Source organism: Protopterus annectens, chromosome 6.part0, assembly GCF_019279795.1.
Source record: "Protopterus annectens isolate FY-2018-M chromosome 6.part0, PAN1.0, whole genome shotgun sequence".
NCBI classification, from domain to species: domain Eukaryota; kingdom Metazoa; phylum Chordata; order Ceratodontiformes; family Protopteridae; genus Protopterus; species Protopterus annectens.
The window spans coordinates 333,494,845-333,512,581 of NC_056737.1; the positions used below are offsets into that span (position 1 = coordinate 333,494,845).

The following is a 17,737-nucleotide window of genomic DNA, read 5'->3' on the forward strand; positions in this document are numbered from 1 at the left end:
GTACAATTTCCCTTAAGTGCACACAGAGATCACAGTCAGTCTGGGGCTGGTTGCTCCCTTGCTCACCAGGTCCCCAATAAGACTCCCCACTGGCACAGCTATAGGGTCCAGGTCTCAGCCTAACTGGGCAAGCTAAAACCTCCAGTACCCTCTCTGTCCAACCAGTGCTTTGTGTCCCTGCCAAGTGGCTGACACAACACACATACACTTTGAGATAAGTATTTATACAACTTCACAGACACTCCTGGGAAAGGCTGACACAGATTCTCCAACTGTGCCCCTTTACCCAGACTATATGGTAGTAATTACTGCCACCATCCAGTTAATAATATCAGCTACTAAAAGGCCCTTAAAAGAGTGTCCAGTTATTACTATGCAATATTATTATCCGATGGTAGTATGACTAACAGTCAAGGCTTACTTTAGAGTTGCCTATTACAATAACCTTTATAAATATGCAATGTACTTTAAAGCTTATCTCTACACAAATCAACCACAGGTAGAAGGTTTTAAAATATTTAATAATAAATAATTAAAACACAAGACAAAAGTACTACACCGCAGAGATATCTAAGAGTTCAGAGATCACACAAAAACTTAAAATAATACAGTAGGATAGGTCTGATGTCAAAGAAAAATCCCTAATTAATCTTTACTAGCTTTAACTATTCCTACAAGAAATCACAGTGCTAAAACTTACATGTAAGCATAATGCAGAGTGCTGGTAAGTTGGATATCCAAAGTCAAAATGCTCTTAGTCTCTTCTGAGAAATAGTATTAAACATTACTAGCAAACATGTTTGCTGGGTCCCTCCCCAAATTACATCATTTTTGACACTTAGGTTTTCCCAGGCAAACAAACTGCATTATTTAGCAATCTAACACCTGCACAGAAACTTACAATAGAAGACATTTCACATGTATATTCTAACAGAAGCTAGAGCAATAAAGCACCTTCCACATCTAAATTCTGGTCATAAACTTTAGCCTTAAAACAATGGGCATGAAACCTTCATCCAGTCACAGTGGAGCCGAATTCTAACATGAAAGGGTCACAACATGTTTCACTGCACCAGTAGAGTGCAATGTTGTCACATATTTTGCAGTTCCACATTACACAGTATTCTTTACACTCAAGAAACATGCCCGTATTTTACATTTATTATCAAGAAAACATGCCTGTATTTTACATTTATTTATACAGTTGATAGAATTATGTATCAAATTCTGTTTGACTAGGCTGGCAGCCTTCGCCCATCTCTCCCCAATCATCACATTTCGTCCCCCCGGGGAACTCAAGCAAGTTTTTCAAGTGTCCCTTGAGAAACGTCACTTGAGAGTGTTAGGTCTATCTGGGTGTACCTCACCCCATTCCCTGTCTTGAGAGCCAATCTGCATTGGCATTGCTACTCCCACTGCAGTGCTGCACTGACATATCATATGCTTGCAACCCCAGACTCCATCTTAGCAACTTGGCCTTTTGCTGACTGGCTCTGTTTAACCATGTTAGAGGGCTGTGATCTGTCATCACAGTGAATTTTCTTCCATACAGATAAGGCTGAAGTTTTTGTAGTGCCCACACTATGGCTAGACATTCCTTTTCTACCGCTGCATAGCGTTCCTCCCTGGGTTGGAGCCTACAACTGAGATAAACAACTGAGTGCTCTTCTCCATCTGAAGAAATCTGGCTAAGTACAGCCCCCACCCCATAATTTGAAGCATCCACCTGCACAACAAATTCTTTGCTATAGTCTGGACTGGCTAACACAGGGGGCCCTCCCAAAGCTTCCTTAAGCTTCTGAAATGCCTGCTCATATGCTGAGGTCCACACTACCTTATCTGGCCTGTTCTTCCTTGTCAGGTCTGTAAGGGAAGCAGCTATGGTACTATAACTGGGAACAAACTCTCTGTAGTACCCTGCTGTCCCTAAAAATGCACTTGCCTGCTTTTTGGTAAAAGGTGCAAGCCATGCCTGAATAGCTTCCGCTTTGGCAGGTTCTGGCTTTATCGTAACCCTCCCCACTCTATGTCCTAGGTAGGAGACCTCTGCCATACCCACCTGGCATTTGCTCAGCTTAATGGTCAACCCTGCCCTCTGTAGTCTGCCCAGCACCTCCTTGACATGCTGAAGGTGCTGTTGCCAGGAATGGCTGTAGCTAGCAATATCATCCATGTAAGCAAGGGTAAACCCTCCTGCTCCTGCTAAGATATGATCTACCAACCTCTGGAAAGTCGCTGGGGCATTCTTCATCCTAAAGGGCATCTTTGTGAACTCATACAAGTCAAAAGGAGTCACAAAAGCTGACTCCTCTCTAGCAATGGGAGTCAAGGGCACCTGCCAGTAACCCTTGGCAAGATCAATGGTTGTAAGATACTTAGCCCCACCAAGCTGCTCTAGGGCCTCATCTGTCCTAGGCATAGGGTAAGCATCTTCCTGTGTGTGACTATTTATTTTCCTGTAATCCACACAGAACCTGGTGCTGCCATCCTTCTTTGGCACCAACACCACTGGTGAGGCCCAGGGACTGTTGGACTCTTGCATCACCCCTAGTTCCAACATCTCCTGTACCTCTTCCCTCAGAGTCTGTTTGGCTCTCTCAGGCACCATATAAGGAGCCTGCCTGATAGGTCTTTGGGGTCCTGTATCCACCTGGTGCTGCACCAGGTGGGTGCTCCCTGGTTTCCTGGTGAACATGCCCCCAAACTCCTGCAACACTGCTCAGATCTCTCGAAACTGAGTAGGAGATAGCTGCTGGGACATTGCTACCCCTTCCACCGAGGTGTCAGCCTGAGCCTCACTGAGGAGATCAGTCACAAGATCTCTCTCAGACTCCTCCTGCAATCCACTGCAAATGCTCAGCACAAGGGCCTCTCTATCATGGTAAGGTTTGATCATGTTAACATGGTACAATTTGTGCCCCTATCATCTGCCTAGCACTTCCACCAAGTAGTTAACATCACTTACTTTTTTTACCACCTTGTAGGGTCCCTCCCATGCTGATTGCAACTTGTTGTGTCTGACAGGAATGAGAACCATCACCTGTTGCCCTACAGCATACTCTCTAGCTCGAGCATTCCTGTCATACCACACCTTTTTCTGTTGTTGGGCTTCTGCCAGGTTCCCCTGGGCCAGGCCCATGAGTTCCCTGAGCCTTGTCCTGAGGTTCAGGACATATGCCACAACAGACTCCTTGTGAGACTCACACTCACCTTCCCACTCATCTCAAATTAAATCTAGAGGTCCCCTCACCCTATGCCCATACAGCAACTCAAAGGATGAAAAACCTGTGGATTGCTGGGGAACCTCTCTGTAAGCAAACAACAGATGGGGCAAATATTTGTCCCACTACCTCTTAAACTGATCTTCAAATGCGTGTAGCATGGACTTGATTGTAGAGTTTAACCTCTCAACAAGACCATTAGTCTGGGGATGGTAGGGGGTGGTCTTCATGTGCTTCACCCCACAGGACTTCCACAGACAAGTCAGCAGGTCTGGCATAAAATTGGCATCTCTGTCAGACAGTATTTACTTTGGGAAACCTACCCTGCTGAAAATCTGTAAATAAGCATTTGCCACCTTTTCTGCCTCAATGGAGGACAAAGCCACTGCCTCAGGGTATCGTGTAGCATAATCTATAATCACTAGGATATACTTTTTCCCTGTGGAACTTGGGGTACTCAGAGGGCCCACAATATCCATAGCTACCCTCTGAAATGGCTCCTCATTCACAAGCAAAGGCATCAAAGGAGCTCTCACCTTGTCTCCTGCCTTGCCTACCTTTTGGCACTGCTCACAGGTCCTGCAGTACCCTGTTGTTGTTGTTGTTGTTGTTGTTGTGTCTTTCGGCTTTTCCCGGTTACATCTCTGGAAATTCCAGGCCAATAGAAGTTTTGCATAACACGCCTCTTTGTACGTTTTATGCCCATATGACCTGCAAAGGGAATATCATGGGCTATGGCTAGAAGTGCCAGACAGTAAGCTCTAGGCACTACCAACTGCTGTACTCTCTCACCTTCTAGCCCTCCATCAGGGGTCCACTCTCTGTACAATAACCCTTTGTTCCAGTATACAGATTCCCCCTTCCCTTGAGAATCAGGTGCATCCCTAGCTACCTGCCTCAGGCCTTGCAATGTAGGGTCTGAGAGCTGACCCTGTCTCAACTTCCTCCTTGTAGCCCTTCCCAGCTCCATTTCCACAGGAAGTCTGGCATCCACTGAAAGCGGTGCCTCACTGTCAGCCTGGGTACTACTACTCACCTCTACCTTTGCAGTTACCCTGTCCAAGGGAACATCAGTACCCACAAGCAGCTGTGCCCCACATTCAGTCTCACTGCTACAGCATAGCTCACAGCCTAAAGTAACCACCTCAGCAGTCCTGGCTGCAAGTATGCAGTCTGTCTGGGTCTCCCCCAGGCTACCAGACCCACATGCTTGTCTCCTAGTCTCACTGCATGTAACTGCATAAGTACATAGTATTGCCTCATCCAAATCCTTCCCTCCCAGGGCATCTGCAGGATGGTAGTTCCATACCCCTGTTGTCTCAAGACAACCTACTATTGGCTTTTTGTCTTTACCACTTACTGGCTTCCTCACCTTTGGTTCCCCACCTTGCCTCCATGGACATCTGTATGCCACATGGCCCCACCGGTTGCATTCAAAACATTTAACCCTAGCTCCTGGATGTGTACCTGGACTAGTGGCTTCCCCTGCTACTGGCGGATTCTGTTGGGGCAGTTTGTGCTGCCCACCATGGGTTCCTTTAGTCCCATGAGCAGTACTGGGGGTCTCTTTCCTGTGCAGGGCTGCCCTGCTTGCTAGGTATAGGTCTTTCTTCCCCAACTCCTCTGAAGTAGCACACTGTCTAGCAGCTAACCAGATCCTCATGTCCTCAGGCAAAGTGCTAAGGGCTTGTTCCCTTACCAAAAGGTCTGCCAGCCCTTCAAAAGTGGTGACCTGATATCCACTCACCCAGCTATGAAAATAAGTGCTCAGTTCAGCAACATATTCACAAACATTTTCATCTGCCTTTCGTCTATGCTCACAAAACTTTTTCCTATAGATTTCAGGTGTTAGCTTAAAGCATTCTAATAAATGTCTTTTTTACAGCAGTATAATCAAAACAGTCAGTGTCATGCATTCTTGCTAAAGAAGTTACAGCTTTACCAGGGAGTGAGGGGGTCAGGAACTGTACCCAGAGCCTTTGGTCAACTTCATACTGTTTACATACCTGCTCAAACATATGAATGAAGCTATCAAAATTATCCCCCTCTTTAAAGTGTGGAAGAAATTTACTGACCTTTTGTGCTTCTGGGGTCTGGTTACTCCCTTCTCCATTACCTCCATGACTCTGGCGAAGAGTCAGCATTTCCCTCTCATGCCTCCTCTGCCATTCATTTTCCTCAGCTTGTAGACTCATTTCCTCTGCTGCTTCTAGTTCCATATGCCTGGCCTCCAAGTCAAGTCTCTTTAGCTCCAGCTGGATTTTTAAGTCCACTGCAGAAAGGTTGAGTTGGCCATTCTCCCAGGATATTGTATCTCCACTGTCAGTCTGATTGTCCTCCAGGCTGCTGTTTTCTGATGCAGCTGTAACCAAGGCTGCAATCAGGTCTGCTTTAGTCAGGTTTCCATGCACCAGACCCCTAGCCTGGCACATCTCCGCCAGCTAGCTCCTTGTCAGCTTTCCATACTCTTCTGCTGACATGCTGCCTGCTCACCCTGACTAACACTAAGCTAACAAAAGAAATAAAACAATTGTGATCTGAACTCTGAGTATACACTGTGTGGCTGTTTTAGAGTACAAAACACTATTAGAGATCACTGTACATAAGCTACAGGAATTCGCTCTACCCACACCACTACAAGCCAATTAGTATGTGAAGTAGATCCCACCACTGCCAAACACTTGTGATGACCGTGCCCTGGCCCAGCAATCAAGGAGCCTCAATCCCACCACTGCCACCACTTGTGATGACCGTGCCCTGGCCCAGCAATCAAGGAGCATCAGTCCTCACCACTAACACCAGGAAGGTCATCTCCTAGAAGAGGAAAGGATAACTAATACACACAGTAAAGTATAATTTCCCTTAAGTGCACACAGAGATCACAGTCAGTCTGTGGCTGGTTGCTCCCTTGCTCACCAGGTCCCCAATACGACTCCCCACTGGCACAGCTATAGGGTCCAGGTCTCAGCCTAACTGGGCAAGCTAAAACCTCCAGTACTCTCTCTGTCCAACCAGTGTTTCGTGTCCCTGCCAAGTAGCTGACACAACACACACACACTTTGAGATAAGTATTTATACAACTTCACAGACACTCCTGGGAAAGGCTGACACAGATTCTCCAACTGTGCCCCTTTACCCAGACTATACAGTAGTAATTACTGCCACCACCCAGTTAATAATATCAGCTACTTGGCAGGGACATGAAGCACTGGTTGGACAGAGAGGGTACTGGAGGTTTTAGCTTGCCCAGTTAGGCTGAGACATGGACCCTCTAGCTGTGCCAGTGGGGAGTCTTATTGGGGACCTGGTGAGCAAGGTAGCAACCAGCCCCAGACTGACTGTGATCTCTGTGTGCACTTAAGGAAAATTTTACTTTACTGTGTGTATTAGTTATCCTTTCCTCTTCTAGGAGACGACCTCCCTAGTGTTAGTGGTGAGGATTGAGGCTCCTTAATTGCTGGGCCAGGGCACGGTCATCACAGTCACAAACACACACGCATATATTTTGTAATTTAGCATGCCACCTTCACAGAATATCAGGGTACATCTTAGAAATGAATCACTGACAGTAAAGTGTACCCCATCTGGTTACACAACTTCACAACTAAAGGGGCTGGTGACCCAAAATAGCATAATAAGCTATGTTGGTGATGACAGGGCAGGAGTGAGTAAACATTTGGATCTCCAATACCACATTTGTTGCTTTCTTTATTCTGAAGAACCCTGAGTTATATACCAGCAAAGATTTTCCATACATTAAAAGAAAAGAAAATCTTAATTCTGCATTCTGTGCCCTCTGTAATTCACAGATTAATAACACCAACATACTTTCAGTGGAAACACTACAACACTTTCTGTTTGTTTTTGCCAACATGTATTCGAATTGCAAATGTCTGTTTTTTAATAAGTGTGTGTGTGTGTGTGTGTGTGTGTAGCTTTAGGAGAGGTGTGTAAAGCATACAACCCTGGCAATCATACTTTGTTGTGTGGTTCTATAACCACAGATCACATTAAGAAGGAGATAAGAGGCCCATAGCCTACTGCCTGATTTGTTGTAGCTGAGGAAATTGCAGAGATGAGGCCATAAACATCTGCATCAGTGCCTGGCTTTACTTCATGCAGTCTGACCTTATGGATGTTCACAGCCTTTAGGGCAATGCATCCCCAGCCTGTGACCCTGCAGTGAGCTGCAGCAGTAGCAGTACACCCCCACCCATAACCCTTCAATGATCTGCTACACTCTTTCCAATGTGAGTTTGTTTCTCCTATGGCTAAGACTGATTCGCTTACAAAGAAATGGTGAAAGCAGCAAATATGATGAAATCACATCTTAAAGAATATTTAAATATGAAACTGTGCTTGTAACAAGACTATGGGATGTTCCAAAACCTATTATAGGTTCATAGGTAGGTACTAGGCTATCTGCCCGAAGGCATTTATAAACCTAGCCAGAAAGTGTTGGCTTTCGCTGCCCCCTTAGATTAGTTCCCTGTGCCTCTGTCCAGCAGAGCCATTGAAGTGATCCCCAGGGTATACTTTCTGTTTCCCATCCACTCGTCAAGGTTTCTCTTGATGAAGGTTAGCAAGGAGCTCTGCCTAATGTAGATTGGAATCCTGTTCCAGAGCATGGGAAGTCTATGGGACAGGAATATATCTATTTATTGTTGTGGTGAGGTTTAGATCCCTAGAGCGTGTGGCTCGAGGGGATACGGTTTTCTTTAGCTGGAGCATGTCCATCAATTCTGGGTTGGACATGGCCTTGCTATTAGGTGTTATGTTTTTATTATGAAGGGATATTTATTCCAGCACATCTGTGGGCCATTACCTTTTCATAATGAAATGTTTTCTTTTTCAAACCAACACAGTCCATCTGTAATTAAGTAACAAGTATTTAATAGTAAGTCTTCCACAAAAAGCTGTTTTTGTTTGAACATTTTCAGAAGTAACTTCTGTGGTTTCTAAATACAACATAGTTTTTTTCAGAAAGTGACTGACATGTTTCTGGCTAAATTGTTGGCACAGATACAGACTGTCTATGTATATTACATATGATATGAATTTCAGAGTAGGCCTGTGAGTCTGACGGTGAGTTGTAGGGATTCAACCAGCTGCTCTCTGATCTGCTTTCCAGGAAGAAATTACATGACCATGTCTTACCAGTTTGACCTAGCCTAGAGCCAGAAAATACCTGTGGAGTGCATTCATGAGAGCTTGTGTAACCCAGTGTCTGCATAACATAAAGTCAGAAGTGCCAAGGAGATGCAAAGAAAAGAGTCTGTTAAAGCAGCTCCTAGCACTTAATCCCACGCTGAACAGGTGGACTAGTTCATAAGTAAATACTAGTCAATCAGTCTGCAACTATTACATGCCTAGCCAATAACCAGACAATGACCAAAGATGAGAACCAATCCCTGTACCTTGTACCTATGAGATAAACAAATTAACTGTTAAGGCAAACCTTGATTCTGTAATAGGGCTGTCAAGGCTTGATAGAAGACATTGGAGGTTCCACACGAGTGTGTGTGTGTGTGTGTGTGTATCTGCGCGCGCATGTGCATCTGAGTCTGTAATTACAGGAGGGTATCTGCATGCATATTAACTAGGCCACTGTCCAAGCCTGAAAATGGAGTAGACAAACAAGGCACTAAAATATATGTAAAAATTAAAAAGATGGTACTTTTTGAGTTTGAAGTAGATTAGATTTCTTTCAGTGTATGATCCTGCAAAATAGACAGTTTAATGCAGTGTTCCATTTTTTAAACACTTTCTAAGTGAAAAACTAAACTATAGCAATTAAAATCTTATATACCATTTATGACATTAATTATTCCACTTTTCAAGCAACAAAGTGCCAGTAACTGTTAATACAGGTACTGGCATGACAGATGTTAATAGTATCAATTTGTGACAAGCACAAAATAATGAGAGGACACAGACATGATACTCTGTAGACCCATATATCAGATATTATGGCCCTGAATCTAACTCAGAATAGCATCCATGGATTTGAAATATGGACAAAAGGAAACAGTTTGCAATTTATTAGGTACAAATGTGAAATGAACAGGACCTGAGGTACTCACAGCAAATTATTACCTAACAAATAAGACAGCAATGTAAAAAGGCTGTAGTGAAGGCTACCTGGCACTGGGAAGGCAGTACTAGCAGATAGCTAAGCCATTATACCTGTGGCCTGGCAGCAAATAAGCCCCCATCTTCTTCTTCTTTTGGCTTTTCTCGGTTAGGGGTTGCCACAGCGGATCACCTGTTCGCTCATGATTGGCATTGGAGTTTTACAGTGTTGAGTTGCCAGCCCGGCGCCCAGCCTTCCACAGAAGGCACACACACACACACACACACGGCCAATTTAGAGTGTCCAATCCACCTACAGCATGTCTTTGGGATGTGGGAGGAAACCGGAGCACCCAGAGGAAACCCACGCGACCACAGGGAGGACATGCAGACTCTGCACAGAAGGCACCCCAGCTGATAATCGAACCAGAGAACCTCTTGCTGTGAGGCAGCTAATAAGCCGCCATACACTGTGAATAGTTTTTAAAACATAGATTCCATAAGCAAATGAGGATGGCAGATACAGTCCATGTAAAGGCCGTCAAAATGAGTACAGTATGTATCAGATATAACATACATAAAGCCAGAGCCAGACAAAGAAACAGAAAAATAGAGCAAAAGAGAGGGAGAGACAAAATAAATTTTTAGGTGGTGAGGGTGTAATTACAGAAAACACATGAAATGGACGTAGGAAAGTTTACAAGGTTAGCTATCTTCATGTGAAAAATAAGGATGGGAGGTAGAGAGAGGAAGGATAGCCTCTCTCAGGAAAGGCATGAGACTGTGATTTCCTTTACAGAGAGTATAGTAATAAACTGAAAAGCCTTTCATAGGTACACAGACAAGAAATAAATATATAAAAAAATAGTAGAACCAGAGAAGTAACTTATAAATCTAATGAACAGTAGGGAAGGTGGGCATTTTGGGCTACTAAGAGTTTACTTTACATATGAAATACAAGACGATTGGGTTACCCAAGCAATCAATAACTGCTGTCAGTTAATTCTTATTTCAAAAAATAATTTTAATTCAGTATATATAATCATATTGAAACAGAATGATGAAAAGTATGCATTATAATAATTTTTGCACAGACCCATTTTTCTCTTTATAAACCTTGAAACTGCACACCTATACCTCAAACTGAATAGTTTCTGTATCATTTGGAGAAAAAAAATCTAGAAAAAATAGTGTTTAATTGTAATCATTTTCTACATGTTCCAAGTGCATTTAGCCATTTACAACCAGTTGTAATCGGACATTTTAGCAAGTAATGTGGGACACTGAACGCAGTATATGTGCTATCAGCTGAAGACTCAGAAAGTCATTAAAGTGCACCATATTAGCTTTAACACAAGATGTTGCTAAACTAAATGTCAGTGGCAAAGCCAAATGAGGAAGCACAAACAGAAGACTCATAATGCACACACTGTGTAACTGTTCCACAGTTTCAAGGCAAAAGCATGTAGCTATTGCAATCAGGGTGCAGCCCACATAGTTAGGTCTGGCATAACAAGGAGAAAGGAACTTTGGTAATAAAAACAGATTTACTGTATTCAGTTGTTGTGTCTTTCGGCTTTTCCCGGTTAGGGGTTGCCACAGCGGAACTCCGGTCCGCTAACGATTGGTAGTTGATTTTTACGTGCCAAGTTACCAGCCCTGACGCACAACCTTCAACGAAGGTATGCCCATTCACGCATGTCTTCACACAGAAGACGTTCTAGCTGAGAATCGAACCGGACAGCGTCTTACTTCAGTACTCCAGTGAAATACAAACATGCTACACACAAATATTTGTGTATCACCTTTGATGTCATTGGCAACAGCCAGGATTTTCAAAGATTATGTCACAGATCTTTGGGATTAGAATTCAAAATATAATGTATTGCAGCTGTTGCATTTATAGAATGATTGCTCAGGATGTCTGAGCCTTCATTCACAATTTATTTAAAGAAAAGTAGACTAGTTTAAAGAATTCTTCTTTTTCAAAAACATCATATTTGCACTCTCCTCATGTTGTAATGTGCCTGTAATGTAGCTCTAGTGGCCATGTTAATGCATTTTAGTAAATAATAAGGCTACATATGTAATATATACACATATGTGTGTTTCTGTGTATATCTACAAAATAAACACAATGCTTTGAAAGTCTACATGGTAATTTCTCTTTTCAAGTTTTGCCATGCTGACCAGCAGGAAGAAATTAAAACGATCATAGAACAAGTCCCCCCACCATGATTGGTACAAATCAGCAGGAAGTGTTACAGGCTAGTCTTCTGGATGAATGCAAGGTGAGATTGTGAATGATAATCAGTAGAGAGTACAATACAGCCTTGTGGAAATCCTGATGACATATGGGTTGGAAAACATATACCATTCTCCTGATGTTTGTGGTAATGCATGATTTGATTAATTTATACTCAAGCCTAAACCCAAATCAGCTAAGAAGACTTGATAATTCCTGTGTAGCTTGATCATGTTTTGAGACAAAATGTGGGATAAAATGACTCCCACTATGGAAACAATTATATCTGTAAACTCAGGTGACTCTATATGCAGCAAATAATGCATTCTACCTGCAAATACAAACACTCTACAACTAAATAATTTCCTTTAATTTGCACCACAACCATGGCCCCTAACCTAAGTAAATTATTTGCTGACACTTGATTTTCACTAGCTGTACTCTGTGAGGAATGATTTGGAAGATATAAGGTGCTGGCTGTTTCATGGGTAATCAGCTGAGAAAGCTGAAAGAACTGAGGGTGGGCATGGCTATCAACAATCAGCAGAAAAGTAACTTCAAAATAGAGTTATGAAATGTTGTAACAAAGGAATACAAATGTTAAACAAATACAGGAAACTACAGTATCTACAACCAGGAAAATCATGAGACAGACTGGATATGATGTAAGGGTATCTTCTGTCAATTAATTGCCTGTCTTTTGCTGTAGCTGAAATAAAAAAGCATTATGCCCCAATCAATAACTGCCTATGTTGATACTACAATGTGAAGAACCATTTTGGAAGACAGCAGACGCAGACAAAAGTTAAATGTCACTGTAGAGAAACACAACCAGCATTTATTTCATTGTAATGATGCTTTTTGATAAAACCAGACTGTGCTCTTCTGCTCAGTCACAGTGGCAGCATACCAAGTTTATATAATAAATCATCAAAATGGTCAGCTTGTAGATATTTATAAATATTTAACAATGCACAATAAAACATAGGGTTCACAGAAAAGAAATACTGGAATGAATATGAAAAATGGAGATTGTCATATACACAGAAAGTAATCAGGGTAAAATCATACCAAATGAAACATACAAACTGCAATTGGAAAGTAGACACATGGTATGAATGACACAACAATATAATGAGCTAATAAAAAGCACTACATGAGGAAGTAGCAAATTGGAAAGAGAATGGTCCTGAATGGTTAATAAACTACAAGATGTTCACAGTAGGGAAATCACATATGGCCATTTCTCACAGAAGTTAATAATATAATATGAAACTGACATGGCCTTGAAAATTAATTTTTATTTGGTGCATGCTAGTAATATTTAATTTACAGGAAAGTAAACAATGATAACATATATATTTATGTGCACTGTATAAATACATACACACTTAGTGCTAGTAAACAGCTCAACAGGAGAACAGCTAGTATAAGCAGTTGCATCACTAGAGATGGTGTTAATACAGCAGCTTTTAATCTTGTCGTTGTTGGCTGCAGCCATAATGGCTCAGTGCCCTGCTCCAGCTGACCTGAAACTGAACAGTGTATGTGCCAGGATGTTTGAAGACAGCAGCTACTACAATGATAAGTCCTGTGGAGGAAGTTACTTAGATGCCAAGAATGGAGATGACTTTCCATTTATGCCACTGGGATGGGGCAACAGGATCTCTTCTATGGTAGTTGCCACTCGCTGTGAAATAAGAGTCTGGTCTACAGCTGCAAAGCTGGGAAACAATCGCCTTTTCAGCACTGGCACTTACTATCAACTTAGAGATTATGCACAAGGTCTGTTTGGAGACTGGAATAATGCAATCTCTTCCTACTACTGCAAGTGCAATTAATGTGATGCCTTAACTGCTTGTACAACATTTATTAACTACACAAATAAGAAGCTTAAAAATCATTTCAAAAATGGCAGTACTGTCTGCATTCTTTAAAATACATACATTGCTCTTAAAAATTAGAAAACAATCTTGTTTTATTTAATATTGTGATATTTTGTCTGCAGTGTCTGGGGAAAAAGAAATGCCTAAAAATTCACATGGGGCAGAAATAGTCACACAGACAAGTTGCAGTTATTGCTAAGGCATAACTTGAACTTGGAAGAGTACAAATTAGCCATTAAATAACAATGTGTAAGAGTAGATATACAGGGTGCTTACTCTATGAGTCATAAAGAATGTAAACATTTAAAAGTAAACAAAAAATAATATATCAATACACTAATTCTATGCATAGACAGCAGTGTTTCTATGTCAGCTCAATACATGCAAAACCAAAGTGTTGCAAACAGTATGGCAAAAGTTCTGTAGAATTAGCCAGTCTGCAGTTACTGCTGCAGCACCTCTTTGTGCAATTGATAACCAGAGTTTGTTAGCTCACTTGAGATGGTGAAGCAGTCAGCCTAGAAGAGGGAAGTGAGGAACTGATTGTTAGGGTGTTCACTTTTCTAAATGAAAGGTATGGGCCAAGGTGCTGCTAAACTGTCTTGTACCAAAGGTAGGGTGTAGTAACTCTTGGCTCTTCAGAACACAGGATGCTTATGACCATACTGGGGGGGGGGGGTATGCATGGAGGTCTCTGTAGTCTGCATTGTCACTGCATTCGTAGACCCCCATCTTTCCAGATGTAGCTACCATTGACAAAGCAGCCAAATGATACACACGAGCAAAGGCTGACAGTTGGAGATTACACCACCACTTCACCACCTGCTTGGAAAATGAATAAGAATAACTTGCAGCAATCAGAAAAAAAAAAGCCAGAAGGAATAGTTGGCTGCCTTCTTCGGTGGCCAGTAAGGACAAATTGAGTGGCAAAACTAGACCAAGGACTTTGCAATGGGCATGTAACTCCCTAAATATTTTAAGAAATGTTGCAGGGCGAAATGTGCATAAAACATGAATAGTTAAGGTACCAGACTACTGAGTGCTTCCATTGATAAGTTCATATTTTGTCACTATATTTTCATGGACCACCAAGGGCCATCTGTTTAAAGCACTTCAGGAGAAGTATAAGTTTGATTTTTAGCTCTGCATCACCCCAAAGAACTGGTAGAGTGATAGGTAAAGTCACTATATATTGTCAATCTGCCATACTGTACAGCATGCAGCTTTGGTTGTGGGAGTTCTCTGTTTATTTTCTTGCTGGAGATTTAGAGTTTTATAGGGTAATGCATCAGAGTTGGCTAGGCTTACTTAGGCCCTTGGGACGATAACCTAGTACCTACCTATGAACCTATAAGAGTAAAGCATTAATACCAGGTCAGGAAAATGATCCAATGAACACTTTTTCCTGTACCTGTTATAATACAAATTGATAAAAATTCAGAACAAAAGAAGACAGAGTAACCACATTGATAATGTTTCCATTCTACTCTACTTTACAACACGTTTCAGACAACTTCAGAAAGAATGTTTCATAGGTTCATAGATTAGTACTAAGCTAATTTTAAGCCTAGCCAATTATCCCTTGTGAGACTCTAATATTGTAATGTTTCATTAGCTTTTGTTTCTTTTATTCCAGAAAAAAAGTTAACATACATTGCTCAGTGACAACAAAATACACATTACTCAGAAAGAAGCACACACACAAAGGTCATCATCAGATACCTGCCTTTTGGATTCTGATCAAATTTTGAATGTCATTTGGAGTTTTTGCTGCTCTCACTTTTAGTAAGAGAAAGACATAAAGGCATGTATCCCACACTTTGTGCAGGCTACAGTTAACCATGCAGCATGTAGTAGTGTTGCAGATGTGCTTGTATACTGAAAGAAGCTGCACTTATGTCACAGGTATTTGCTGTAAACACAACAAAAAGCATGACTAATGTCAGGCTTAATGTGTGCAATGTAGAATGTAGACGGTAGTGAACACTGACTTCATAGGTTATAGCTTTTCATGTATTTAGACAAGCACATCAGAAATAAATATTAATAAGTTAGTAACAACTGAAAGCTATATAGTTTTACACAAACACACACACACACACACACACACATATATATATATATATATATATATATATATATATGATATTTTTATAATAAATCACAGTGGCACAGCAGATACTGTTGTTGCCTCACAGCAAGAGGTTCCCCAGTTTGATTCTCTGCTAGGATGCCTTCTGTGTGGAGTCTGCATGTCCTCCCTGTGTTCGCATGGGTTTCCTCCAGGTGTTCCGGTTTCCTTCCACATTCCAAAGGCATGCAGTAGGTGGACTGGACACTCTAAATTGGCCATAGGTATAAGTGTGTGGTGTAGAAGAAATACTGCAGCAGTGCTAGCCACCCGGCAATGTAAACCTTGGCTCTAGATGATTGTCACTGTTGAAGTGGCTCCCTGACCCCATGTGCAAAAAATGGGAAAGGAGTTGTGGATGGATGAATGGATATATATACAAGTCTATTCATTTGAATGGATGCTCATTTGATTGAATCACAAATGATCAAACACAGATGATGGAAAACTCATTTGACTAAATCATGATTGACAGAAAACTGTAGCAGTGTATGTGAGTGTTGATGATCACAGGAGTCATTACGGAACTGAGTCTAGAAGACTATGTATGAATTGGCAATGGCCGCCATTTTACTCACAGTCAGATCTGCAGATATTTGTATTTGTGCACCAGCACTGATTTACTGTGTGCGGTGCTTATTTATAGTAAGAGGGGTAGGGGCAAACTTCCCACTTGGGAGGTACAGTGGGTGTTCCCCCTGCAAAAAAAAAGTCTTTTACTGTATATTTGTCGTGTAGAATGTTTTCTATCTATTGTGATTTAGTAAAATAAGTTTTCAGTCAGAAGTGTTTTTAGTCAGTTGTGTTCTCTACTTTCTTAAGTATGAGGAAAAAAGTGTGTGCTTCTGCAACTTTGATTTTCAGAACTGTGAATTGAAAGGCTCATATGTTAAAGTTTATTCTAACTAATTGTGAAATTATGAGGAATGCTTTGTCTGCAGTTTCTGCTGGTGTGGAAAAATCTACTTTTAATAATTTAGTTTATTTAATTGTACAAGCCACTGCTTATTATTTATAGGGTGTGCTTGGACACCGTGTGATGAAGGACATGTGGAAACAAAAGGGTCTGGCCTAGGGGATGAGGAATTACCCCTCTAGAACAAAGTAATTTCCTACAGTTGCCATCTGAGATCTTGATGAATGATCTCTAGAACCTATTTGTCTGAAACTATCTGTTACCAAAGAGAAAAAATGGAAATCCAGACTTTCTGGGGGAAAAAAAATGGACTGCCAGGCTGGGAGGGGGGAACAAAGTCTCTTAAAGAGTCATTCTGACTTATTGGACTGGCCTATGTTTTGGATGTTTCCAAATTCTTAGAACCACATTGTCATTTCTTCCTAAATGTCTTTTTACCTGTATTTTGTTGAGACTGTTTATTTTGTTTCTTATAAAAACTGAATGAGGAGTTAGAGAATCCCTTGGAAAACAAGGAAAAGGAGGGCTGAAAAATCTTAGAGACTCACTGTATCATCTTACCCATTTTCATCACACTGTTTGATCACTTCTGCAGTTGAGGGTCCAAAAACTAAGTTTCTACCTAAAGGAGAATTTAAAATATCATTTTAATACTGTCTGGGAAGTTCTGAGAAAGTAGCCATGAAAACTTCTTCAAAACAGTACCTGTGGCCTTAGCCCTGGAGTTAGTATCAATAGAGTTATACACACACTGTAAACAATGAGTTGTGACTTGAACAACAGAAGAAATTAAAAATATTTAAAGCAGATTTTTCTTCACAAGAAGAAACTGCATCAAAGACATTCCTCACACTTTCACAATTAGTCAGAACAAACCTTAACATATGAGCCTGACAGCTGAAAATTCTATATTCAAAATTGCAGAAGCACACACATTTTCCCCCCATACTTAATCAGTAATCTTCCCATCCTTATCAGAAAGAGTAGGATTTGAATTAACTAAGCATTTAGCACTGAGCATTTAGCAACAGTGGGATTAACTAAAGCGAAAGTTGTTGGATCAGGTTTGGGAAGAGTATATAACAAGTTAAAAAAATGAGGAATTTTATACATCCTATCTGCTTTTTTTGGGGTAGTTGGCTAACTGACAGGAAAACTGCATGCAGTAACACATGCACATTGTCACACATACATTCTCCAAAGCTGACAGAATTGGATGAATTGGTGCAGTTTCTGGAAATTCCTTCTTTAACATAGTATTTTCTG

The 17,737-nt window shown here is 41.3% G+C and overlaps 1 protein-coding gene across 1 annotated transcript; it reads left to right on the top strand.

The window, feature by feature from the left end:
• The first annotated feature begins 12,989 nt into the window (after positions 1 to 12,989).
• Positions 12,990 to 13,379, top strand: LOC122803837 (syncollin-like). The gene has a single exon (XM_044073521.1). It carries the CDS (start codon positions 12,990 to 12,992, stop codon positions 13,377 to 13,379), a length of 390 nt encoding a protein of 129 aa, XP_043929456.1.
• The last annotated feature ends 4,358 nt before the right edge of the window (positions 13,380 to 17,737 follow it).